This window comes from Protomyctophum parallelum (assembly GCF_964188405.1).
Source record: "Protomyctophum parallelum genome assembly, chromosome: 5".
Classification (NCBI taxonomy): domain Eukaryota; kingdom Metazoa; phylum Chordata; class Actinopteri; order Myctophiformes; family Myctophidae; genus Protomyctophum; species Protomyctophum parallelum.
Window position 1 is genome coordinate 47634426 of NC_139702.1, and position 27126 is coordinate 47661551.

The 27126-nt window shown below is 42.3% G+C and overlaps 1 protein-coding gene across 2 annotated transcripts in view; it reads left to right on the plus strand.

Annotated features, from left to right (window-relative positions):
• LOC310859462 (protein kinase C alpha type-like) overlaps window positions 1-26667 on the plus strand; it is a 143126-nt gene extending 116459 nt beyond the window's left edge. For both annotated transcript variants that reach the window (XM_083766012.1, XM_083766013.1), the window contains 4 exons: window positions 8511-8591; window positions 10057-10164; window positions 14587-14727; window positions 23571-26667. In XM_083766012.1, the coding sequence (XP_083622138.1) occupies window positions 8511-8591; window positions 10057-10164; window positions 14587-14727; window positions 23571-23738 (498 nt within the window). In that variant the 3' untranslated portion in view covers window positions 23739-26667. The remainder of the gene's footprint in view (window positions 1-8510; window positions 8592-10056; window positions 10165-14586; window positions 14728-23570) is intronic.
• Window positions 26668-27126: the final 459 nt, after the last annotated feature.

The following is a 27126-nucleotide window of genomic DNA, read 5'->3' on the forward strand; positions in this document are numbered from 1 at the left end:
AAGACACAGGTTATATGCACAGGTCACCATGTCTGCATTCTGTTTAATGTCCAGTGGCACGCCTGCCAACCGGCGATGGGCTGCAAGGACAGCAGTGTCACAGCAGTGTCACGTTAAGACTGTGTGCTGTAACGTAACATGAAACTAATCTAAACAGAATCTCCAATGGCATTTCTCCATTGTATGGTTATGGTACCTGCTCCACTACACTACTACTCCATTTTGGTTTCAGGAACGTTGTTTTCCACTTCAGATCCTATACTGTCTACTTCAATGTACTGATCAGCATAGCGATGTCCAACTAAACCAACTAAACCATCCGTGAATATCATTTTAGGTGAGAAATATGCCGTGCATTTGCTCAATGTTGATTGATTTCACATTTACAGCAGCTAATTTAAACGTTTTGTTAACAGTATTTTGAAGCTTCCATGCATTCATCGGCAAGTTCGTCACGACGCAATGACACTAATGTCAATATTCTCTGACCAACCAGTAGTCTGCAGTGTTTTAACCTGGGTATGGCCTTAGCAAGGTACTGTATGGTATCGGAGGTGATACCAAAAATGACAGATACTAAATACTTCATATAGGCAGATACTTTTGCCGAATGAAAAACCCCAAAAGGTGAATGGAGTCGAGTCCAGTTGAGCTGGTACCGTGCAGTGGAAAAGTGCCATTAGCCACACTCCGATTCACAGGCTTAGAATGCAGATGATCAATTTCCACTTTAGACTAAATGCAAATGATAGGTAAACGTGAAGACTATATTTTGTATGCTATGGATCAAATACCATATCATTATGAATTTATGCCACCATTTTGTAACCTTTGGGAGAAACCTGATGCTGAAATTCCCTACATGTGCGTGGTGGTGCACAGGTGCTCTACTGCCGCAATCTGGCGGAGTCAGGTTAGATATAGGCCACCATTCCATACACCAGCTAGCATCTATTAATATTTAATTATGTATGCATTAATCAGTCCAAAAAACTATCACTCTATAAATAAACAGGTAAGATGTACAGGCCATCGTTCCTAAATGTGGTGGGGCACTGTGGCACGGCTCCTTTTTTTTTATGTATCCTTGGGGTCCAAGTAAGATGAGCTGTTATATGCATATTCAAATACTGTAATATAAGTCACTATTAGAATTCTAGCCAAATTCCAATCACTGTCGTTTCATGTAGGCCTATCTGGTGTATATGGCGCCCCTGGGACTACTCCATACTTAGTGTGATTTCTGAACGGGCCCCGGGAACCAGGCGCACTGCTGGAGTACCCACCCTTAAAGGGATTGTGACATAAAAAAAAAAGGTTTTGGAATTGTTCTTGTTTTTTTTAGGTTTTCTAATCTCAATTGCACCCAAAAAACATGAACTTTTAACATTCAGTAGATTTTCTGTGATCTGGGGTTTTCTGGCTCAAACAGGTGCTCTGCCGGCAGTAAGTGACATCACTTACTGCAAATCCCATATATGTCAATGGGATTTGCCAGCAGATGTCACTGTTTCACTGTGTTGCCTGTTTTCATTGTAGCTCAAAAGGCCCAAAAAAGCCCAAAGAAAACTTCAGACCACAGAAAATCCACTGAATGTTCAAAGTTCAGGTTTTTTGGGTGTAATTGAGGTCATAAAACCTAAAAGAAAAAAGAAAAATAAATGAAAATGAATGTCATAAAACCTTTAAAATAATGACCATTTGCTTTATTGGGGTTTCATTTACTCAAGCATAAGACATAATTACTCAAGCATAAGCCTCTGTAGACATTTGTAAAGCACAGCTCAAGACCTACTTCTACACTTTTAGTTGATCTTTTAAATTCTTTGTTATTCATGTCCTCACTGTATTGCATTACTGCTATTATTGTAATGTTTTCTGCCTTTTCTTTTCTTTTTTTCTCCATTGCTCTGTTGTTCTAGCACTTGACTGCATGTCATGTCATGAAAGGTGCACATTTGTATTATTATTATTATAATTACTGGTCAGAAGTAACAGTAAAATGCATAGATTTCTCTCAAACGACATAAAGACTTGGTGCCTTTACTGTTGCACATATAGTCACGATGCAGACAACACTGGACCCAAATTCAACCTTCATTTCATGTCCTGAGAGACCGTAAGGTAAATCCTATGACTGGGCTGCTTGTTTTATTGCGTTTGAAGGTCGGCACGACTCCCCCAGGAAGCTGGCTTTTAGCATGCAGGCACGCTCAGAGACTCCCCCACTGAGCCTTTGACCCACACGCTAATTAAAAAGCCTGAGGCATCGTAAGAGATGAGGGCTTCCCCTCTTCCATCAGGAACCTGTTACTACAGCCCAATACTACTATTACTACAGCCAGCACTTTCCATCCTTTGCTAGCTAGTAAAGCTTACCCAGAGGAATAGGAACATGCCAGTTAAGAGTAGTGTGTTGTTGTGTGTGTTCTTCATCCACATATAGATTTGGCTTCCGAGTACTCTGATAAGTGATAATGGGTACTTCCTGTGAATGACAGCCATCGCCTGTGATTGACAGGGGCTGCACTATCTATATCTGTAAATCCAGTCATCTCCATGAGTTAAAGTAACATCCAGGGCCCTATTTTGACAGTGTAACTTTGCTGGCACATAGCCAACGCTTTCCTTGCTTTTTTCCCCCACATTTTTTCAAACCTAATGGACCCTTTGCTAAGCCCCACCCACTCCAGTCTGCACCCGCCAACCTCCTGCTGGATCATAGTCACTAATTATCACGCTATCATAATATTCCTATTATTCCTAATTAATGTGTGTGCAAGCAAAAGAGGTGACGGAAGCTTGCCAGACACTTCAGTGATGCTAAAGCCTCATTACGCACGCACGCGCACACAGACATTCATTGATTGATTGATTGAACACTTTATTGGCAGAAATGTAATCAGTACAGAGTACAGTCAAACACACCTCCAAAGGGATCACCGAAAAAAGTCCTTGCGGTCTTGTTTCCATGCAGGTCCTGGGTATTCAATTCATAATCATGACATGAAAAATAACAACAAATTTCAAATCATCATAAAAGGTAAAAAATAACATATGTACAGGTTGGGGAACAAAGGGGGTTATCAGGAGGTGGGGGTAGTCACTAGACTAAGGGTCTAGCACCCTTAGTCAGGGAGAGGAAAGGATAATCATTTCCTCTCCCTTTGGCATGCTGAAAGGTGGATTTTCAGGCCTGTTTTAAAGGACGCCAGGGATTTGCATTATTTTGAGGGATTGAGTCAGGGCATTCCACACTTGGGTGGCCGTGCTGTAGAAGTTTGTTTTGAAAGTGGGTGGTACCAGATCGCTCACTCTTTTTAGGTAGTTTGTCAGGTACAGAGGGCAAAGCTGCATTTACAATTTTAAATGTCAGTCCCACTTTCAATTGCTTAATTCTGTTTTCTACCGGAGCCACCCTAGACTAAAATGGGTTGCAAAAAGATGGGTCATGGGCCCCGATGGTGCATTTATAGGTAAATAGATGTCATCCACATGTGTGGCTACATGTATTACCATATATGTAGCCATATTACTGTACCATTATGAATATATTGACACAAATCCAAACTTGACTCACAAAGTGTGGAAAGGAAGTGATATGACCATATATGGAACCTACTGACGCATGTCTCAACTTGCGTCACCAAGCGTGACCTGGTGTCTTTAAAAAGGTGGATAAGAAGTATCGTAGCAACTTAATTGGCCGTTTGAAACATATAGTTACAAAAACTAGAGTCAATTCATATTTCTTTCAGTAAGAAGAGTGGGACCTGGGGGTTCTGTCAGTCAGCTTCTCAGGGAAACTGTGATCAGAGAGGGCTGTGGAGCAGCAGCCACAAGGACATATCATAATGTCTATGGACGTACAGCCCAAAGTTACCCATACCGGAATACCCATACCGGAATCAGAAAAACTTTATTGTCACACCTTAGAAGTACGTGGCAGTAAAATGATTGTTGCTGCATGGCTTGTGAAACTTGCAGAAGATGCCCAGCTCACTGATTATGAAGTGAGAACATGCCCCATGTCCAGTGTATCCCTTAACAGACCTGTAATGGGTACTTCGGTCAAACAGCATACACCCGGGCTTGTTGCAAGCCCCGCAATGACAGCTGCACCTCGGCTGAACCCTGCTGCACAACCTGATATGATGGTTAGAGTGAAAATTGCAGAAGATGGCCATGAGTGCTGGGTGCCACAGCAGATATATGACCGGATCAAACAAACGCAACAACTAGGCCAGACAAAGAAGATTTCTCCAAGGCCAGGACTTGATGTGAGCCCTATAAGAACATCTACACCTCAACTGTCTGTTGGCCAGCTGTTGGCCCCAAAAGTGATGGCCCATGCGAGACATCAACCGACCCAGCCAGTCTACAGACCTAATGCCCTAACTGCTGGGGCCACCGTCCAAGGATATGGAATGGTCAACGATGTGCTGAAATGCAAGGAATATCTGTATAAGATCCTTGACTTTTCAGCCAAAAATTCCTCCCAGGAAACCAACAATAATGTAAAAATCCTGGTGAAGGATCTGCTCGATGCCAATATTGAACCAGATGAATTTGCCACTCGGCTCTACGTTGAGCTGAACATCCCTGAACCAAGGGAAACCCTAATTCCCTTCCTCAAGAAAACCCTTCCTGCCTTGCGCCAGCTGGCACCTCCAAGGCTTCCTGGGTGAAGGCGAGATGGAGGGACCAGTGGAAGGCATGGGAGAGAGTGAGGCAGCAAATGAGTGAGAGAGAGGGCCAAGGGTGGCGGGGGTAGACTGACGCCTGACGAGTTCGGAGGCCCCCCTGAGGGTGGAGACCGTTTCAATTGAAGCTGGTGAAACATAACAAAGGCCTCCTATGCATACAACAATACCACCACCAGGCCAGCCCTCGCAAATACACCTTCCATGGAGACCCAGGCCCCAGGGTCCAACTAGCTAATGTCAGAATGTCCATTGTATGATCACCCAGTCATTGATATCAGTACTGTATGTGAATGTATATCATACAGTTAGAGTGCCTACCATCATAGCAGCTAAAAGAGTCACGAAACAAGATGGCAGCTAAATTTGGAAGCTCCATACAACCTTGCACCAAATATAAATTTTGATCCCTAATACCGTTATGAGAGTACTTGGTGGCCAAGACTGGAGCCATGAAACTCCGGGGGTGGTCCACTCCTCACAATACCCTTTATCATAACGCTATGCCTATGTATGATGTCATATTGGTGACATGGGCATAAAAGGCCCACCTAAAGATGGTGCTTGGTGCCCAACCTATGATGACAGTACTCGGTACTATGATGTGTACTGTGTCCCTTTATGCCCGTATATACTGCTGATTCTACCATACTGTATATGGTGAATTGCAGATTTACCAATATCTTTTTTTTAACTGCCAATCCAAGCAACTTCACACCAAGCAAATCCACTACCCCGGGTCCTCTGCAACACATGCAGAGTGTGAAGTTGATTGGTTGGATAGTTCTGGGATTGCGCAAAGGACAGATACATTCACACGCATGGATTTTGCACATTTATTGAAAGGAGTCCCTACTTGGGAATGATGCAAGTTGGGAATGCTGCACCAGGTTAATGCAGATGAATGTACAGATCAGTCTGTGTGTCCTGCCCCCACCCCCATATATGACCCCTTATGACATCGGAATATGGGCATACTGATGATATGACCAATATGGGCATATTGATCCAACCAATGTACCCATGTATTGACATATCGGTCAGATCTGCCCATATGGTCTATATATGGTCATATCTGGGTATGGGTCTGATCTGGTTATATATGGGCATATCGGTCGGATCTGAGATTCTCGACAACTGCCGGTTCCGTCCTGTTCTTTTTTTTTTACACATTTTGTGAATTCATGATCTCAAACACTGCTGCGCTGTCCCAACCCTCCATATGTGGACAAGACTGACTATCATCAACACCTGTCTTGTTTTTGAGCAGTGTGCTAACCATGCCACCCCTTTACTTTGTGTGTTTTGGTGTCTTTAGTCGGTAGCAGCGCGGTCACTGATCATGTGGGTCTATACATAATCATCATGATAAAATATTTTGTTTTTTTTAGCAGTGCTAACTGCTCCGTGTGGCGTGTATGTCTCCCCTCCTTGATGTCATGCTTTGTGTGTATGTCTATTGCACCCCCTGTGTACATGTTCATACATCATCATCATCATCATCATCATCATCATCATGATTAAAGACACCACTAATCACGCCACCACACTGTATACTAAATGAGGGTGATTTTCTTTCCATTGCCCATGAGAATAAGCTGATACTGACTGATCCTATCCCCAGCTTTGTGTGTTTGTGTGTACCAAATTTGAGTTGATTTGATTGGCTGAGCACGGTGTGTTTGTGGGTACCAAATTTGAGATGATTTGAGTGGCTGAACACGGAATGTGATGTATGATGATGTATGACGAGTAAGAGCGCCCAGGCCCGGCGCCACGGGGGGGGGCAAAGGGGGTATTTGCCCCCCTAAATCAACCTCCTTGCCCCCTTAGATCAAAAGTGCATTCAATTACATTCCATTGCTTGAAAGGAAGTAAGGATGCATCTTAATACAGGATGCAGCAGCATCTTAATGATCTCCCATCTAGAACTGGAAAAAAAACATTCCTCACCTATAGGCCATCCTTGAGGTGGGGAGGGGTGCTAATGTCATTGTTGCAGTGGTCAGGGTGCTTAAGTGGGCAGCTACTGTAACTAGCCTATTCAAAGAAGTAAGGATGCATCATTAATTTCATGCCATGATCTATAGATAGGGAGGGGTGCTGCTAATGTCATTGTGCTGGGTGTGGTCAGGGTGCTTAAGTGGGCAGCTTAGCTACTGTAACTAGCCTATTTGTTTGTAAAAATGTCAATAATAAAATGTAATTTTACTTTGTGTTCTGGATTGGTTTTATATTTGGCAATTTTGGCAGTGCCATTGATTGATACATTTCAGCATTTGATGTGTGTAGTTCTTTATAGATCTAGCCTCTTCATTTTTATCTCAAAGTGCACCAGATTGAAGCATTTTCATCGCAAAAAAAAACAAAAACTGGAGATGCCTGCTTGATTTAACAATGCAATGTTATTTTTCGTCGTTTTATATTTTATTATTGACATTTAAAAAAAGAAATAAAAGTTTTTTTTTTTTGCCCCCTCAAAAATCTCAATTGCCCCCTCAGTCATTTCATCCTGGCGCCGGCCTGAGAGCGCCCCTCACTTCACATGAATGTGATTTATGTTTTTTATTTTTACGCAGCTCCTATGCACAACTTTGTGTGTATGTCTGTATGAGCATCGCTACTGAAATGTGGTGTCCCTCAAGGAAGTGTACTTTACAATTACAATGTAGGCATTTAGCAGACACTCATAAGCCAGAATGACTTACAGTAAGCAAAAACAAAAACATGGTAATGCTATACAAATCGTCATCATGAATCATACGTTGGAAAATCTATATAATGAAACTATGCATACTATATAATGCTATGTCTACATAAAAATGCTATTTAAGATACAGAGCCTTTGCATACGTGGGGCTAGGGCAAGTGCTACAGGCTTTACCCACACTGCAGATCACAAATTTGAATTTAATCTTTTCCCTCCTTTAATGTCCTTTATTATATACGCAAAGTCCTATGTAAGAAAACACCCTCTCGCATAACTTTCAGGTTTGTTGACCTGCAACACATTTACAGTATAAGTCAACACATTTACCATAATATAGTATATGTTAACACAATCCCCCTACCATGTACGTAGCTATAGGCAAAATAATAGTAATAAATAATAATCATATGGCATACATGTTGTCTTTTCCTGGTTTTAAAGACTGCATAAAGTGATTTTCTGAACTTACATGAATTGTATTAGTTGTTCTATTATTTTTCTAGCTACTTCATTATTATAGGCACTGATGATTATTTAACAAACATTTTGTGAAATCAGTCATCTCCAAAATATCAATATCAAGTTATTTGGTTATCAAGCATATTAGATTTTCTGAGGGCCCTCCTATGTCCAACTTTTAGTGTGTGTGTGTAAAACTGTAAACACAAACATTGTCCTAACACAAACATTGACGAAAGTGAGGACGCAAATTGTGATTGGCCGGAATGAGATGATGTATGATGATATACGATGATAAGAGCGCCCCCCACGTCACACGGGTGTGATATTTCATTATCGCATTGTTTTACGTTACCTCAAGAAGAACACAAATATTTAAAGTGGTGTGATTTTTCAATTACAACACGGCTTCATTTTCCATATAGTATCCTGTGTGGATGCTGTATTTTCCATGTAATATTTGATTCCTGTAAAGCAAAGTGAGTGTTGCTACAGCAAAAACCTGATTATTTCAACATGCTCATTAAGTCTCTCTGCTCAAAGGGAAAAGTTGTGCACCTTACTATTTGGGCCTGTGACTGCAACAGTAGAGATTCTCCCAATACACAACTGATGATTATCTCTCCCTGTCTTCACAGATCATTGCTTATCAGCCGTATGCATTTTCTGTAGACTGGTGGGCATATGGCGTGTTGCTCTACGAAATGCTGGCAGGGCAGGTGAGTGGTATGCACACAGATGCACGTGCACACACACACACACACACCTTGGCAGTCCCAGGCCAAGTTAATATTGTTCAGACTTTGGCCACCCACACCCTCCAAAATGCACTAAACTAATGATCTCGTAGTTTTCAGAAGCATTACTATCTGTATTACTGAGGATTTCTGATGATAATGCCAGGGGCGCTAGTACCCATATGATACACAGAGATGAGTGGTTGAAAGAGAACAATAGGTTACTTTCGTAACCCATGGTTCTCTGAGAACATGAGTGAGAAGTCTCACCACACTGGAGACACCACACTCATGTTATCATTAAAGTAACCTATTGTTTTGAAGAAGTTTGGGTTTGAGGCAGCTGACATGCCAAGTTTCGTTGAAATCTGGCACCACGACAAGGCTGAACAATGCATACACTTTAGAGTTCATTTCAGTTCTGATCATCCGGGTGTGATGACATTCACAGTTTTCACACCCAAATTCATTTCTCGTTTCGGCACACTCCAGTCAGAGAAAAGAGGCCTAGAGTCTAGACAGATTACGGTGGTTTAATATTTTTTCTAGACTGTCATAACAGTCACATTTTGATTGGTGATGAGAAGCCCACTCCAGTGGCACCACAAGGCCTTCTGCTGAAACGTCTCAGTACACTTTTCACCGGTCACTGTTGACTTCTTCATCATTGTTCTCAGTCCACGTACTTACTGTAACTATGTTTCTGCTCTCTCTCTCTCCCTCCCCTCCCCCTTCTTTGTCACCCTCAGTTTATATCCCTCGTGCCTCTTTCTATCTGTCCACTTATTATTCTCCTTTGTTGCTCTCATCACCCTCAAGGGTCCTCAGAAAGTATGAAAGGACCCTTGTGTGTCCACTTTTTTATTGTACACTCAATAAAGCAATAAGAGGCTGCGGTTCACCATGCCTTTTAGGACGGCATAGGATGCCTTTGGCGTTTCCAACACCCTTGGAAAAGGGGGGTTTCTTACAAAAGAATGTAATGCCATTTTATGTCGGGCATACCATATTCTGTGCACAAAGAATGAGATGCTTATGCACACCAAAGTCCTTGTAGTGGTTCCCATAGAGCAGCGTGAGGCAGCTTGATGTACAAATATACCCCCTAGACATGATGTACAAGTACACCCCCTGGACATGAAGCTAGTACAGTATGTCGCAGGGACTCAATCCAACCCTTGATGCTGAGTGCCAAGCAGGGAGGCACTGGGTCCCATTTTTAAGTCTTCCCTGAAGAAGGCTTAACTACCGAAATGTTGGTTTCTTGTACTCTGCGTCCTAAATAAAGTATTGGCACTTTGGCTATCATTGTGTGCCACATTCTTCAAGTTTCTTGTTCCTTAACGATTACTATTCAGGCATACCATATTCTGCATGTTTTCTCATATTTAATTATATTTACTATTACATATTTAAAAATTTCCACTTTTCATTGCTCCGTCCGTAGCCTCCGTTTGACGGTGAGGATGAAGATGAGTTGTTCCAGGCAATTATGGAGCACAATGTGTCCTACCCCAAGTCCCTGTCCAAAGAATCTGTCTCCATCTGCAAAGGGGTGAGTAGGAATACCTTTTTTGAAGAACATTAGACAGTTGTCAACAGCAGCTGCTGGTCTGGTTGTGTGGACAAAATGAAAGGTCACTTTATGTTAGTTGTGTCAAACCAGGTGAGAAAACATGCCAGCATTTTCCCTTCTTCCCAGTGATTTGTACTCTTTATTTTTATCAGAACAGACAACTTCCAAGAAAATGGAAAGGAAAAGCATTCAGGGCATGGGAAGCTATTTCTTTACAGCATTATACAGTCATTCAAGTATTCAGAAATCCACAAAAGAGATACTATTGTATCTATCTATAATGGCTTATGTCTTATAAAGAAAGTGTAAAACAAAAAACGTTTTTTAATGTATTCCATCAGAATTGTTTAAGCGTCCCTGAATGGAATTTTCGGTCTCCTTTTCATGACATTGTGCATTGCTGAATATAATCTTTCACTGAAACCATAATGTAGCTCTTATCTCATGTCTGTCTCAAAACGTTTCAGAAATTGAGCAATTGATAAATAACAGGCAATGCTGTATTCTAGAATAGAAAAGACATGACAGCAATATAGCATGTTATCACAGCTAGACAGAACCGGAGATTATACACATCAGTGTGTGCATGCCGTGTGCTTGCACGTGTGTTCAGTTCAACACCCCATCTCACCCACCTACTGTTTTGAATGTCCACATGTTTGGTCTACAGAGTAGACAAGACAATTTGATACTGCCTCATCAAAGTTGGTATGGTGATTTTATACATTAGCAGATACTTGAATGTGTATTTATATTATCATCACTTAACCCACACCTACTGGTTATGCACCTCCTGGCGACCTCTGTTGCCAGGAGGTGAAAAGCGGCCAAAGGTGGAGGATTCTGTATACTCACTCATGTGAGACTGTCTGTCTGTCTCCGCCTGTCTGAAGTGTAATCTCCGGCGCTGTTGGTCCAAACAGCGTGAAATAGCCTCCCTGTAGGCTATTTAAGGAAGTCAGCCTCATGGTGATGCTATGGCAGCAAAATTAGCAGTAAGGCATACAATGATTTATTTTTCCCTCTGGATTCCTTGGACCAATTATGCAATACCATACTGGTCCAGGATCCATGAACTCACTTCTGCACTATTAGTTACTGAGGTTCATAACACAGTGCATTGCTTTCAAGAGCCACGGTAATGCACGGTGTACAGTACCACTGTGCATGTGGAGTTCATAATGTCTCGTGCCATATTTCAACAGCTGTCAGAGAAACATTGGATGACAGGTGTTGTTTCTGGTCATTAGTGTGCGCGTGCGTGCGTGCGTGCGTCCGTGTGTGCGTGCGTGCGTGCGTGCATGTGGTCATCCTGCCCCCAGGCTCACACACAAGCACACAAAAAATAAATAAATAAAAAATAATTACAACAACTAGGCTGTAGGCTAACTGAGAACTACAGTATGTTTTAGAAAATAATGAGTTTGTGAGGGTTTGACTGCCCAACAGCACCCTCTAGAAATTGCTCAGACCACCAAGGTTTTAACCCTATGTGGCCCCTTTTAGAAGGTTTTAGCCCTATGTGGCCCCTTCTGGAAGCGAGACATTGACGAAATTGAGGCACTTCCGGGAACCACCGGCTCAATTCCAATGCAAAGAGTTTTTGGATGTGCAGGAGTCCCTTTTCTCTCTCTCTCTCTCTCACTCTCTCTCTCTCTCTCTCGCACGCTCTCGCTCTCGTTCTCGCGCTCGCTCTCTCTCTCTCTCTCTCTCTCTCTCTCTCTCTCTCTCTCTCTCTCTCTCTCTCTCTCTCTCTCTCTCTCTCTCTCTCTCTCTCTCTCTCTCTCTCTCTCTCTCTCTCTCTCTCTCTCTCTCTCTCTCTCTCTCTCTCTCTCATTAAAGTTGTTCAAATAAATTCTTCCTCAATGGTTTGTGCACATCAGCCTGCCATATGAACTACCGCCCACTCTCCCCCATAGAACAGTAACTTGCCCCATTGCTAAGTGTGCACTTTCTTAATAGCTATCCGCTTAATGTTTCTGCATTACGCTGTCAATGGATTCCTTGGCTGCATTAAGTCCTGGTGCATGTCTGCCATTAGCACATACAGTACAGAATGGTGGACATGAATAAGTCATGTTATCCTTAGCACGTTAATACATAGCCTAGTCTAATAACTCTCTCACTCTCATAACTCCTTCATTCCTAGGGAGTCGGGACTAGGACAAATTGCGACAAATGAGCAATGAGCATGCATTCAAATCACATACGTAAAGGGCAGCACTTGCTAATGATACACTATACCACGCACAACAACAATCACTGATGTAGACCGTGGTGATTATGATCTATGAGTGGTAAAACGTTCATATCACGTTGACATACTTTTTGTCTGTTTTCTCCCACTCCATCTGAGAGGGGGTTTAACATTTTGTTCTAAGTTAACCCATTTCGACCTGAGGATGTTTCTACAAAATGTCTTCTAAATCATGACAAAAAAAATGTCTGTATCAGTGGTTCTCAAACTACAGTATTTCATGTCAAGGACCCCCATAATTATATGTAATTGGCCACGAACCCCAATCTCAAAATATGTTGTTCTAGGGGACCCCCCAACAGCAAAGATTTTAGTTAAAAACGTTCACTCTGAAAGAATATTTAAAAGATTTGCATCTACAAGCTCGTGCCACGCTATGAGCTTGTCGATCTGCTATTTTTCAATAGCTAAAGTATAACAAAACGCACGGCACAAGACAAACAAACAACAAACGCAAATCATGCCCTCACCAGTCACTGCATCTGCCACACGATTTGAAGTGGCACTGGCATCTCAAAGAGGTGAGGATGAAGGAAAGAGAGGACGGGAGGTGGAGCGTGAGAGAGGCAGACAGAGAGCTATATTATTTTTATTCATCAGACCCATCTCTCTGGCTGCCGGGTAGTTGACCTAGAAAATAGGTGGAATCAGGTGGCCCCGGATAAAAGAGAGAAAACAAAGAGAGAATGTCAATTATTCTGGATTCTCCTCGCTTCAAGCACATTTTCCTGTTTTCCTCTCGTCTCTATTCTTTCCCCCTTTCTTGGAAGGGCAAATAACAATGATGGGAGCTTGTACTGTATATGACAAAGAATTTTGCCCACGTTTTTACACCTGTAAACCTGACAATAAAGTTGAAGTTAGAACTTAGTAAACTAATACTCATGTTTTCCCGTCACACTATCCTCATACATATCCTGCACCATTTTGACATACTTCTCTGCCACTCCCGACTTCCTCATGCAATACCACACTTCCTCTCTTGGCAACCTACAGTATCATGGTATGCTTTTTGAGCAGCTTTGAGGACAAAAAAGTCCTCAAAAGTGAGGATGGAAATTGTGATTGGCCAGAATGAGATGATGACGTATGATGATAAGAGAGCCCCTCACTTAACACAGGTGCGATCTTTCGAACTCTGGGGGAGCCCAGGTTCGAACTGGCCATCCAGCCACTCTACTCCTGAACCACCGCCGCCACATCATCAGCGATGGAGATGTGGAGACCCTGGTGTCATAGTAAATGCGAGCTGCTGTCACAGTTAAGCCCATATATGGAGATCCCTGATGTCATCACCATTGGCCAACAACATTTCTGACTCTGACCTCAAACCTCAAAACTAGAGTTCTCAACAGGCCCGAAATTTGAGGCCTGGACCTACCTGGGCCCTCATCTAACCATGTACACTCAAGAGAATGGTCCCGCTTAGATCTCCATATACTGTATGGAGCTGACCTGTTCTGACATTCCCTATGTTGATCTGACCTCATCAAACCCTATACACTCAAGACATGCTCCTTATATGGCCAGTATATAATTCATTCCATGTTGATCTGACCCCCCCGTGCCAAAGCGCCAGAGCTCGCCCAGCAGCTCGTCAACGAGGCGGATGCATGCACGTGAGGGCGAGGTCGCTTCTCGCCCTCATGCGTCTTTTATGTTTAAAGTAGCAAAAAGTAATGGGGTGGGGGGGGGGGGGGTATTTAAGGTATTGTACAAAAATAATAATGTGTATAGCCAATTAAAACAGCAGCTGGAAGGAGTGAATGATCAATCAAGTTACACAAAGCCATGGTACAATTGGTCACTCGGTCAGTACTTCAATCCGGTCCTTTTGTTGGGACTTTTTTTCTTTTTCTTTATTGCGACGGATCTGTCCGATATTTCACTAATATTGGCTAACATTGGCTTTCAAAGTTTGCGAAGATTTGGCCCGTTTTTAACAAAAAGCCTACTAGGCTGAGGAATATATCCCACCCTTTTCACATTGGCCTGTTATAGCACCACCAACAGGTGATTTTTTTGCAAAACACATTTTTGGAACAAATCACCCAATTGCCATCAAAGGCGGGACGTAAGTGGTTCATCACTCGTGAGTGTGTACTAACTGTCATGTCCACCCTCGTGTCATTCCCTGTGACCAGCTGATGACCAAACACCCGTCAAAGCGTCTAGCCTGTGGCCCGGAAGGGGAGCGTGACCTCAAGCAGCACGCCTTCTTCAGACGCATCGACTGGGAGCGCCTGGAGTCCCGCGATATACAGCCTCCGTTCAAGCCCAAAGTGGTGAGTCCTCCACAGTACACTCCACATGTGTTCATTTAAAGACGATATGACATTTGTGAGAGTTTTTCATTTCTGTCGTGACATATTTCCTAGTGAAATGGGAGCTGTATGTGCGCTTCAGCCAATCACCGTGATGGGGGCGGGGTTGGAATGCACCAAGCTGTCTGTCCGCAAGTCTTTGATCCAGCTATGAGCAGTGGTTGAAAGTAATTAAATACATTTACTGAAGTACCGTACTTAAGTAAATGTAATATACACATTTTTCAATACTTATACGCCACTGCATCTCAGAAGCAAATACAGGAAGACCAAAAACCAGTCTCCCTCAGTGCTGAGGAAGTACTGTTAAACCTTAAAAAAAAAAAAAAAAGAATTGATTACATCAATTAATTACCAGCTCCTGCATTATATCCCATGGCTGAGAGGTCCGCTATAGGCAAAAAGTGTGTGGTTGCCTAGAGACGAGGCAGCCAATCAGGACAATAGGTTGTCAGTACAGCCAATGAGAAAAAAGGACTCAACTACAGCAGCAGTGAAAGCACCGCAAAGAGAACATTGACCAGCTGTGCTTATTGCTTACACAGCAGCTGGTAAAGAGATTGTTGTAACAAATGCCATGTTGTACTGTGGCTACAGAACATATGGTACAGTACATGCATGACCACATTAACCAGCATGAGCAGTGAGCACACAATCACATAATTTGTTAATGCACTCATGCACAATCATGAGTTAAAAAAATGAAAACCAGCAATACAGTGTATGTTTGCATATACTTAAACACGAGCATACAGTATGTGCTAATCAGCTAAGAGGCAAAGATAGCATATTTTGTTCCCACTGTGCCGCTTGCAGTACAGTAGGTTGCTTTCTTACTTACCATTTTATTTGATATCTGATGAAAGCAACACTGGTAGATGTTTTTGTTTCGGGTGAATTAAAATAAGATCACAGCTAACTTTACACCATTTTTACTTCCGGTTCATGGTCTGAGAGTTTTTGTTCTTCAAAATAAGACCCAAACTGCTCCCAATAAGTGTGTGTGTGTGTGTGTGTGTGTGTGTGTGTGTGTGTGTGTGTGTGTGTGTGTGTGTGTGTGTGTGTGTGTGTGTGTGTGTGTGTGTGTGTGTGTGTGTGTGTGTGTGTGTGTGTGTGTGTGTGTGTGTGTGTGTGTGTGTGTGTGTGTGTGTGTGTGTGTGTGTGCGTGTGCGTGCGTGCGTGCGTGCGTGCGTGCGCAATGCACATTGTAAAGTACTTTGGCTAAGGGTGCTCCATAAATGCAAACCATTATACCACCATGTGTTGTCCTCTGGTTTCTCTCTGGCAAACATGGACAAAAACACACCAAATGGCTTTAAAAACTGAAATGGAAATTCCTGTGTTGCTCATCTACCGGCTGCATGCTCACCACTGCATTTAGATAGCCCACAGTGGAGAGTGACAGCAAAGTTTCCAACCACAATGTTACAAGTATGTGTCAACGTTTATTTTATTTTCTTTAGTTGTAGTACAACGAGATAACTCGTAGAATAATGGCTCATGGCTGTTAATGAAGGTAAGTGGACAAGACATGGATGGAGGTTAATGTTGGTTAATGGCGTTGGCCTGCACCAGTAGGTAGGTAGTAGCCTACCTATGGCCAGGCCAAACATGGGACTATGTATGGTATGTTGCTATGCATTTATTATCCAAAGCAACTCAAAGTGCCATAAATTATAAGTATAATGCTCTAGCTACTTAAGGTAATGAAGCAAAGAGTTCAGTCATTCCATAGAATCAAGGTTAAGGGCCAGGTACAGTATGTTAATGTATGCATTCATTAGCTTTAATTACAGAATGCTTTTTAACCTCCAATAAGAGTACAAACTTAATGCAGTCGACATAGTTCAGTGATACATTTTACTGAGATCACAACATAATGTACACAATCATACAGTACAGAGTTAACACAAGTCGTTATTGTACTGTATATACCCTTTTAGGCTGGAGCTTGTGTCATGTCATCTGCTGTATGGGCCATAAGTAATTTCAAAGACAACCTCGATGCATAATTAACGGAAACGCCACCATATATTATGAATGAATGCTTCATAAAGCTGTGGTTGGGCTGTCGGCAAAGGAGTGCTTTTGAATTCCCTTGTGTACAGTATACATGCATACAAACACAGACTCTCTCCCTGTTTCTCATTTATCCTCGGTCTAGTTCTCTGTCTCTGTTTTCACTGTTTGACACTTTGGGAAAACACAGAGAAAGGAAACTAAAAACATGAATTGGGTCACACGTGTGTGCGTGTATATGAATTGGTCTGAATTGGTTCAAATTGCAGTCCCGCAAGGAAAAATATATTTTTTAAAACAATTACGTAGTGTGTATTGTGTACAAATATCATCTGATCTATTTAACAAGTAAGACGCGTAAACGCGGGAAGCGAACAAAGCTGTTGTGGCAGTCTGACACACACACACACACACACGCACACGCACACACTAAGGCTGTCCCCGAACATTCAGGGTTCGAATGTTCGCTCGTTAGGGTTGGCACTCGAATCTTAATTTATGGGCTTGAACCATTCGTTTTTTTTTATATATATTTCGGAAATATTTTGTGTGTGTGTGTGTGTGTGTGTGTGTGTGTGTGTGTGTGTGTGTTTGTGTGTGTGTGAGAAATACAGCATCGTTGGTGAAAATGCCAGCCAAGGTTCATCCTGCATGCATACTGTAAACGTATGCATGTCTCCGTCTCGTCCCGTTTCCACATTCCTCCTCTCGCCATTCGATCTCACTTCATCCGCGTGTGACTGCTGTGGAATTGCAATCAATACACCAGTAGCAGCCAGCTCAGAGAGGCATTGAATTAATCACTTGTGTATGCTAGACTAGACTAGCCTGGAGGACTCGAGCCCCAAATCCGCACACAAAGGGAGCATCGGTTTAAGAGCTTGCGCTAATGCAGACGCCGTATGTAGATTGTAGACAGTAGTAGGTATGTACAGACGTATGGTGTTTGTCCCTGCACGGCCTATCAACGCAGCAAATTACGTGACAATAAGTAATGACAGTAAGCCGTCACTGTAGGATACATTTGACGCCCACATGTTTGTGGTCCACTTGTGTATTGGCTGATCATTGTAGCGTTCTAAGGGAGGGAGGAAGGCAGAAGAAGGAAATAGGTCAAATAGATTAACCACATACAGTAATATGCTTTGTTGTATGACAAATTCTGGAAATTGGAGTGAATATATATGGACACAATCTATAACATTGCATCTATTTAAAGCTGAGTGCAACTGAAAATGCATTTTGACTGGGCTCAGTGGGCTGGGAAACATATTTATCTTATTCTTGTCTACAAGTTTATATTTACCATGTGACTGAACCCAAAAGCAAATAGATGCCAGATCTCATCTGTATGTTATAGGGCATTATTCTCTTTTAAACCTTTTCATTTGCCCCTGGTACTGAACAGAATGAACTCTTATCGAGTTGTTGAAGATATCCAACAATAATATTTGTAGAGCTATAATGCATTCAAAATACATAAGCCTTGAATCTATTATATGTTAAATTCAGATAACAAGCAATATACATACTGTATAGTGATGGTGAAAGAATGATACTGCTAGTGTAGAGCTAGAGAGAGAGACAGAGAGGGAGAGGGAGCGAGAGAGAGGGAGAGTCTTGGCCTTACTTCTAATGGAGACGGGCTCTCATCTATCATAGTAAGAGTGCTTTTAATATGCTTGAGTGCACAAGTGTGTGTCTGCATATGTGCACAGAGAGAGAGAGCGATTAGAGAGAACAAAACTAGGTCAAACATACATATAGAGACACTAAAAGGGTGTGTGGGAGTACACTGTATGTCTAAAGATGTTAATCCTATAAACTGAACTCCAGTCCACTCACCTCATTTACAAATTACATATTGCACATCTTGTAATTGTGCATTCATTCAGACTCCTAACTCATGACTGGGGAGGGATTCTGGAAGCTAGGTAGATTCTGAAAATATTTCTAAAGGTTATGTTTATGTGTATCCTACGGACAATCAAAATCAGCTGGGAATAGTACATGTTGGTTGTGGTGTCATAATTATAATAATATATGGCACACTGACTATCATGAACATGAAAACATGGCACTTGATGTGAAAAAGGTTGCAGACCCCAATAGACACTACTACTACTCTGCTTCTGACTGCAGCGGCATATTATTGAAGCCTTTCATTAAAAGTTCCACAGTGTTCATTTAAATGTAGTCAGTATCCTCTTTTATCACAAATCCAATGTATGTTGGTGCCTGGTGGAAATGTTAAAATGCCAAGCAAAGACAAACGGACTAAAACACCACGTGACATCTCGTTTTCTTTTAGCTAGTACGCCGAGGGCTAAATATATGATTGGGAGGTTCTTGTGGCTCCAACTCTGCTGCTCTTTCCCAACACGTTGAGCTATTTTTAACCTCTAGCAGTCGAGCTCACTCAGCACATGCAGTAGTGTATCCTCGCCATGGAAAATAATTAATCAAAATAACGGGGAATGTGACATTCCATCCCATGTACAGTATGCCTCGTGTATTATGGAAAGTAACAATAATACAAATAAAAAAGTGAGGGGCGCTCTTATCATCATACTTCATCACATTCCGGCAAATCACTTTTGTCATCATCACTTTTCTGTCATCACTATTTATCCTCAATTCCAATCCGGCCAATCGCTTTTGGCTTCCTCACTTTCTTTCCCTCAATTCCGTGGCTCAGCCATTCAAATCATCGCTATGGGGTACACGCACACACACACACACACACACACGCACACACACACACACACACACACACACACACACACACACACACACAAAGCTGGGAATAGGAGGGGCTGGCGCCCCTCAAAAACAGATTATCAACCTGTTGAGCATATAGTGAACAGCCAGGTGGTATTATGTAAAATGTTAGGTTGGTTTATTTTACTAACTTGAGCTTGTAGATCGTCTATTTGTTCTATTTTCAAAAATAATTTAAGTTATAAAGTACGACTTTCAAGTTGACTGAAATTATTTTCCTTCAGGTTCAATATGGATAGCATATGGGATGTACAATAAAGCCTGAATTTCACTGACAAATGTGTTGCAACACATCCAGATCTAGCATTTTCTACTTGGATGGGAATGGATGCATGCATCATTCTCTGCTGGAGAACAGGCTGCCACACTGTTTAATGCTGTCATGCTGATAACGTTTCCATGCCATTCAGCTGTTTCTTACATGGACAGCAACTGAAATTCAGGAAATTGGAATGAAAACATCTGCCACTGTAATGTTTCATGAAATGAGGCCTTATGCCGTATCAACTTTTCCCCATGTGCTTAATTCCATGTCCTTGTCAAAAAAACTAAACCACTATGCTTGCAATCTAAAAACCTGTATGGGTGCCAGCCCAAAGTTCCTACTCATGAATATTGATTTCAGCAGAAATGTCCTTTCTGTTTCTTCCCGTTCTGCGTTGCCGTCAGCTTGTGTGTTTGTGTTACACTGCTGCACCCCCCTGTGCTTTGGATTCTACAGAGCCAGTACTACTGTATTCTCAGTCAGTCGCACAACAGTGCGTGCGTGCGTTTGTTTCAAGTCAACTTAGCGTCTGTCTTTTGGGCATTATACTGTCACAAATACTGTAGTCAGACTCTTCCAAAATAGCAGATGATGAGATCTACAACCACACAATACGTCACAATGTGATGTGTCGTGAGCTAGTAGATCAGCTATTTTGTGTCACAGCAGGGATCTGATTTATTGATTGATTGATTGATTGATTACTTTATTATGCAGAAATGTAAACGGCACATATCTCCAGCACATCTCCCACACAGCATGTGGTGTTGTTGCCTCTCTCCATTCATGGTGCTGAACAGCATTTGGTTTAGATTTCAACCATTCCAAGCGAGTTTGCAAACACTGGCAGATAACAGTATGCTACATTATGGCACAAAATGCCTTGTAATAAGTCCGGCCTTTATATATTTGCCCTGGGTGAGGGGTGTGGTACAGAGGGTAATGAGCTTGTGCTAATTAGTCATATCCCCCTAGGGAAGGTGGGCAGCTGCCACTGGATAAATGCTTGTCTCCTCAGCCATGAATTCTACCAAATTGTCCACAGCAGCCTTGGGCTGTGTTCACACCAGGCAAAAAAAGTGGTATTTCTTTAAACGTTAAATCCTATGACCATAAAGAAACCGCATATAGTGGCTGCTTGTCAAAAGGCGCTCATTGAGCCCTAACCACACCAAAGGGTCGAGACGGTTTTAGCGTTGTCTCAGCGGTGTGATATACCCCGTTGACGCACGTCATCCCAAGTCGTCCCACTCCCAAGTGATTCAACTGGTTCAATTCAATGGCCCAAACCACACCAAAGGGTCACTCACCGCAAACCGCTTGGACCCACATTACACTTTGGAGATGTGGTTTGGGCTTAAGAGTGCCATTTCTTGCCGAGCAGTAAATTATTGGTGGTTGTGTTTTTTTTTTACTGATGTAAACCAGTGGTTCTCAAACAGTTTCATGTCAAGAACCCCCAAATTAATATATATTTGTCCACAGACCCCGCCTTCTAAAATTATATTTTATTTTTTCCCGCAAGTTTTGTTTGAAAATAGCACATCTATCAGCTCACAACATGCGACGCGTTGTGAGCTTGTAGTTTGGATATATTTCAAATTGCCGATGTAGGTTTAAAGTGCTCGTGTGGCCTAATAGTGGCTTCTTTTGGGCTTGTTTTCCTGGACCTGTTTGCTTATTTCTCTCACAAATACTTGACATTGCCCATGACAACCGAGCATGGCAGTGAGTAATTGTAATTGTACAACACACACACACACACACACACAAAATTGCTTTCATGAGTTTATAGAGAGAATTGTCACTGAAAATGGCAGTAATGGGATGCGCACTCATACTCCTGGTCATACATGACCTGGGTTTGTAAAGAACATCTCTGAAGTGCTCATTCAACCGCTGCATGGCATGAACCATTATGCCTTTCATACGATTTGAATATCCTCTCTTCACCCAAACCAAAGAAGACACTTTGATGTCTCACATTTGGTATTGGCGGTTTGCCTGTGCTCTTGTGAACATACTAATTAACCCTGTTTGCCACCTTGTCACATCATGCGGTTGGGATTTGGGCTCAAGCTATAATTTTGTCCTTCATAATGCACTAATCTTCGCCAGAGGGAGGTGCAACGCACAACAACATTTACATAATACATGTGAGCCGAGATGTGGCCTATGTATTTTTAGGAGCAGATTGCTATTCCACAGCTGTGCCATTGTTAACTTGGGCATCCAGGGATGCTTAACTGCACTGTAATGGGATGTAGAGCGTGTAATGTCAAGTTATTGCAGGAATACTGTAGGTGCATAATAGGACAAGAAGAACATAACATCAGGTGTAGGATGCTCTCCACTTCAATGTGGGCCATGGAAGAGATGGACTTGTACACTGTTTGAAACGGTGAATGTGGCATCCAAGAGTGTTGCCTGTTGTTTTCTGTGTGAGCACATGATCCAGTTGCCAGCGTCATCTTTTTGTCATAGATTATGACGATGATGTCTGATCTGAGTACTTTAATACTATGTGGCCTTTGCTTTGTGTCTCTCAGTGTAAATTGCCATGTGCACTGCAAAATCATTGTGTGTGTCAATTTTATTCTGAGGCATGTTGTTTCAGGGCGGTAGCGTTAATGTTTATCTGTAGAGCAGCGGGTGAGCTTGCATGTTTGTCACACAGTGGAATTGGTGCAGCTGACGTACGCTAAGATGTGTCAGACACACTGGTGTGTAGAGTTCATGGGGGGCACCACCATGTCTTTAACGTTTCATTGCACATTATGGTGAAATTCCCAGCCGTCCAAAAAAAACAAGTCATGTCCTGTAGGATGAAAGTGTGGACAAGATACTAATTTTGGCAGATTCTGATTTCCATGAGCTATCCAGGAGCCTGTGACTTTGAGGTGAAAAGATCTATACCAGATTTGTAATTGTATTTTCACATTAAGCATGTTAATGAGGGGAACGTACATCTCCGCAACATTGTTTGTACTGTATACTGTATGTCTGATGTCTCCACTGTGACAAAGATTCTGGTTTGTTTTTGTTGCCTAGCAACATATACTGTAGTGTACCAGGAGTACAGTGTCTTCCCTGGCATTGTGGGAAGCAGTGATCACTGTGTCAGATCTATAGGGGCAGCTCACAATACCTGGGAATCTGTGCTAGCTATTTCTACTACCTGTCTGTGACTTGGAGAAAGCAGATGATCGGCAGTCAGTTTACTGCCCTGGAGGCAACCTAGAGGTCCAGAATTAAATTGACACCAAGAATTTAGCTGTGAAGCGAAACCTCTTTGTCTGAATGTTAAACATTGGGATTCCCGTTCACTCAAGTCTATTGCATGGTTCCCAACATTTTCTGGATCAGGGCCCACTGACCCCCTGGCAGGGGCCCACTGTGGCACTGGCCCACACCCATCTGACCACAGCAGCTGCTGTGTTAAGTGGTCAATCGATTGTGTTCTGACTTGGATCAATGGAGCTAACATAGTATACTTTACGTTTCTATTTATCGGTATCACAATGAAAACCCATCTTTCAAGGTTATTTGGAGGTTCACTTGCATCAAACCTCACGGTCCACCAGTGGACCCTGGCCATAGGTTGGGAAGCGCTGGTCTACTGCATATTCACCGTTTGTCTATAATGCTACCACGCTGCTTCGTTATTTCATCCTTGTAATTGTCTTCATGCGTCGACTCTAACCTCCTCTTCTCCCAATCGGTCTGTTTTTTTCTGCAGTGTGGCAAAGCAGCCGAGAACTTCGACAAGTTCTTCACGCGCACCCAGCCACAGCTCACGCCGCCGGACGAGCTGGTCATCGCCAACATCGACCAGGCCGACTTCGCCGGCTTCTCCTTCATCAATCCGGAGTTCGTGCACCCTAGTAGCTTCATCGCTGAAGACTAATGACAGCGGAGTCTGAGACCGCCTCCCCACCCCCCCCCCCCCCCCCCACCCCACCCCAAATGAATGCGACATGATCCCAACAACGCCCCGAAATATCGTTGATGTATTGAGGCTGATCTTTGATTTCCAACATAAATATATCATATTCTTTTTCCTATAAGAAAATCCACTGGCTGGCATGAACGAACGCCACAGAGGAAATAACCAATAGCCACTCTGCCACTTGAATGGGATAGCCCACTACTAGTTGTGACACGAATTGACAAGTGAGAATTCTGAGTCAGTCTTTATGAACCTATGCCAGTATGTTACAATTAAGAGAATAATTCATTAAAAAAAAAGAAGAATAATAACTAAACTTTTAATACAGACCTTAGGTGAGATGGGTTAACTTTTATCTTATCTCCCACACACTGTTAATATTGAAAGCTTTACAAATCTCAGTGAATTGATATACAATATTTGGTGTTATTTGAAGAAAAGGAAAAAAAAGTTGTTATCTCCTAAAAGCTCAGCTCAAAGTTGGGGGGGTTGGGGAGCATTGGGAGTCGGCATTGGCACCTTGTGACTGGTGTTGGTACACAGCAAAACACAGAGTGTTTACTTTAACATTGGCACCTTGTGACTGGTGTTGGTACACAGCAAAACAGAGTGTTTACTTTAACACTTTAAAAACACACCCTTGAGGGGGCATTTTCAGAATGAATTAACCCTCCGGGTTTTGCTGTGTGCACGGTAGCTTGTTTACAGTTTTACCTCCCCTTTTTGTCTGACGTTCGTGGCGACTACGAGATTCTATTTTAGTACAATGTTTAATTTTAGCCAGTGTCATGTTCCAGTTTGTGTGTAGCACCTAACAAAAGGACAGTGAGTTACCCTAGTTATTATAACATGCATGCAAATAGCATGCACAAATGCATAATACTGTACGAACAGCACACGTGTGAGAGGGGCCACACAACTAATCGTAATGACCAACCATGCTCTCATCACCTTCTCATTGCAGGCTGCTGGGTTGGTGTCTGCACAGTAAAACCCAGTGTTCAGCCTGTGGACGGCTATTTTTGGTGAAGATACATCATTTAGAGTAGGGGGGGGGGGGGCGGGGGGTGTAGATCCCTGGGGGACTCTCCGGTCAGCATACCTCGTAAACCCTATATTATAGGGTTTAAGTGGTTAACTGAGGGTGTAGAAATGTAAGCAGGTTACACACTCTGGATTTAACCGTGCACACACAATCAGCAGCATAGAATACAGTCCCTTCATAGCCCTTTTGAGCTGCACGTTGTCTATTAGTTCCTTTTCATTTTACAACCACATTTTGAAGGAACAACTTGTGGGAGTTTAGTTTGTGGGCAGTGGCAGAACATATTGCCATATCTACCTTCAATTAATGATACTACCAAGTTTACAGTCATTTCCCAACACTATCCAGTGTTAATCTTTGTCTCTGTCCACTAGTAAAATATGTGCTGTATGGCCGTACGTCTCTTAAAATAAGTTGTTTAACCGTCAAAATGTTCCCTAATGGAATCCACCTGTTACCCAATAACTCACCAGAATGTTTCTTTATTTGTCATTGTTTTATTTTTTTTAGATGATAACCCGTAGTAGATGTCACTTGTCTTTGAGTTGATCATTGTGTAATGGTAGTTGGCCGGTTTCCATACTAGAGGAGAGGTAGCTCCGCTGACCATGCTTTTCTTTTTTTTTTAGGTTTGTTCTGTGTTGGGGAATATGTCATCCACATTATCATATCACATGTTGGAATCCCTTGTGCAAGACTTTTTTATAGATTAGTTTGAATCTTCTCTGCCTTTGTGATGTCATGCATTTTTTTCATTAGATCATATAATTGAGATTTTAATGTATCACTTACCAGAGTATAACTCCATTGTAAATATTCATAGTTATTAAAAAGCGGAAGTATAGCAACTTACAGTTTTTATACCAACAACTGAATGTGCTTTTATTACATTAGATAGATTAAACATATATTTCTAATTTCTATGTAAAAACTAAAATAGTGCCCAATACAGATCAAATTTGCAACATTTGGGTGTCCAGCTTTACCTACAGTAATTGTGATATATCGGCATAACCTATTTTGGCAGATGTATCACATTTTCTGTTTTCTGTGATCATATCCAACATGTTTGAGTGCATGTGTGATGACTGATTGCGTGCCTGTCTCTGACCATCCCTACTGTATCTGCATGCTTCTGGTAAGGATGGTCCATGCACGTGACACACTTAAGCCAACGTGCAACAAAGTATAAAACACGGGTAAAATGCTGCATGCTACTAGGTATCAAACCCCACACTGCACCTCAAACATAGATCTAGGTTCAGCAGTGTCATGCTGTCTTTTGAGAGAAGTATAGCATTTGAGCTGAAGGGCAATTTACGTATCAAAATGACAGGCAAGGATTTATATCTCTATCAATAAAAAAAAGAAATGTAGCTCCCACAGTCATTATAATTGACAATTCCACTCTAATAAGCTTTAAAGTGATGTTTACATTGTCTGGCTGAGGCCTGACCAGTTGTCCTACAAGCTTGATAAATACTGCCACCGTTTGCTTTTACCTTTTGAATGCCTGTGGGGGTGATATGGAAGACTGAACCCAGATCTGATGTGAGGTGTCACCCAACAGCACTGCTCTCGTCTCTAGAGACCAAAGGGACCTCATTAGTGTCTCGTTAACGGGGTTCCGTCTTATACTTGTTGCATTTTGTATGTTGTTGTCAGTTTATTAACAGTTTATTGTCTAATCGGTTTGTCGGCATCACTTTTAATGCAGAAATTTTCATAGGAAATATCACAGTTGGAAACTTATACTGTAATGCATATCTGGCTGACTACACACACACACACACACACACACACACACACACACACACATACACATACATACATACACACACACGTATAACACACATACATATACATACACACACCTTTGTAATGTTTCCTCCCTATTTTTGTAAGGGTTGTTTGCTGTCCCTGCATTTCCTATTGTATTACCTGTCTGTGCCAAACCAGAAAATGCCAGAACCCAATGATATCAGTGTTGCACTAGCTGTATAGTGATCCCTGATGCCTGCCTCTGGCAGGTGGCCATATACCTTCAACTCATCACTGTCCACCTCATGACAGGAATGTGCCAACGCACATTGACGTCACTGGACTTAACAGTGCCATGCAGCTGCTGTAGGTAGCTAGTCATCTGTCTGTACATCGTATCCATCATGCACAGCGATGTCGCCCGAGGGAGAGGAAAAAAAAGGATTTTCGCAATCAGTCAATTAATGCATTCATGTGCGTATGAATGAGCTTTTAGCCATTATGGCACACAGCAAAAGGCTGTAGAGCGTAGAGCATGCA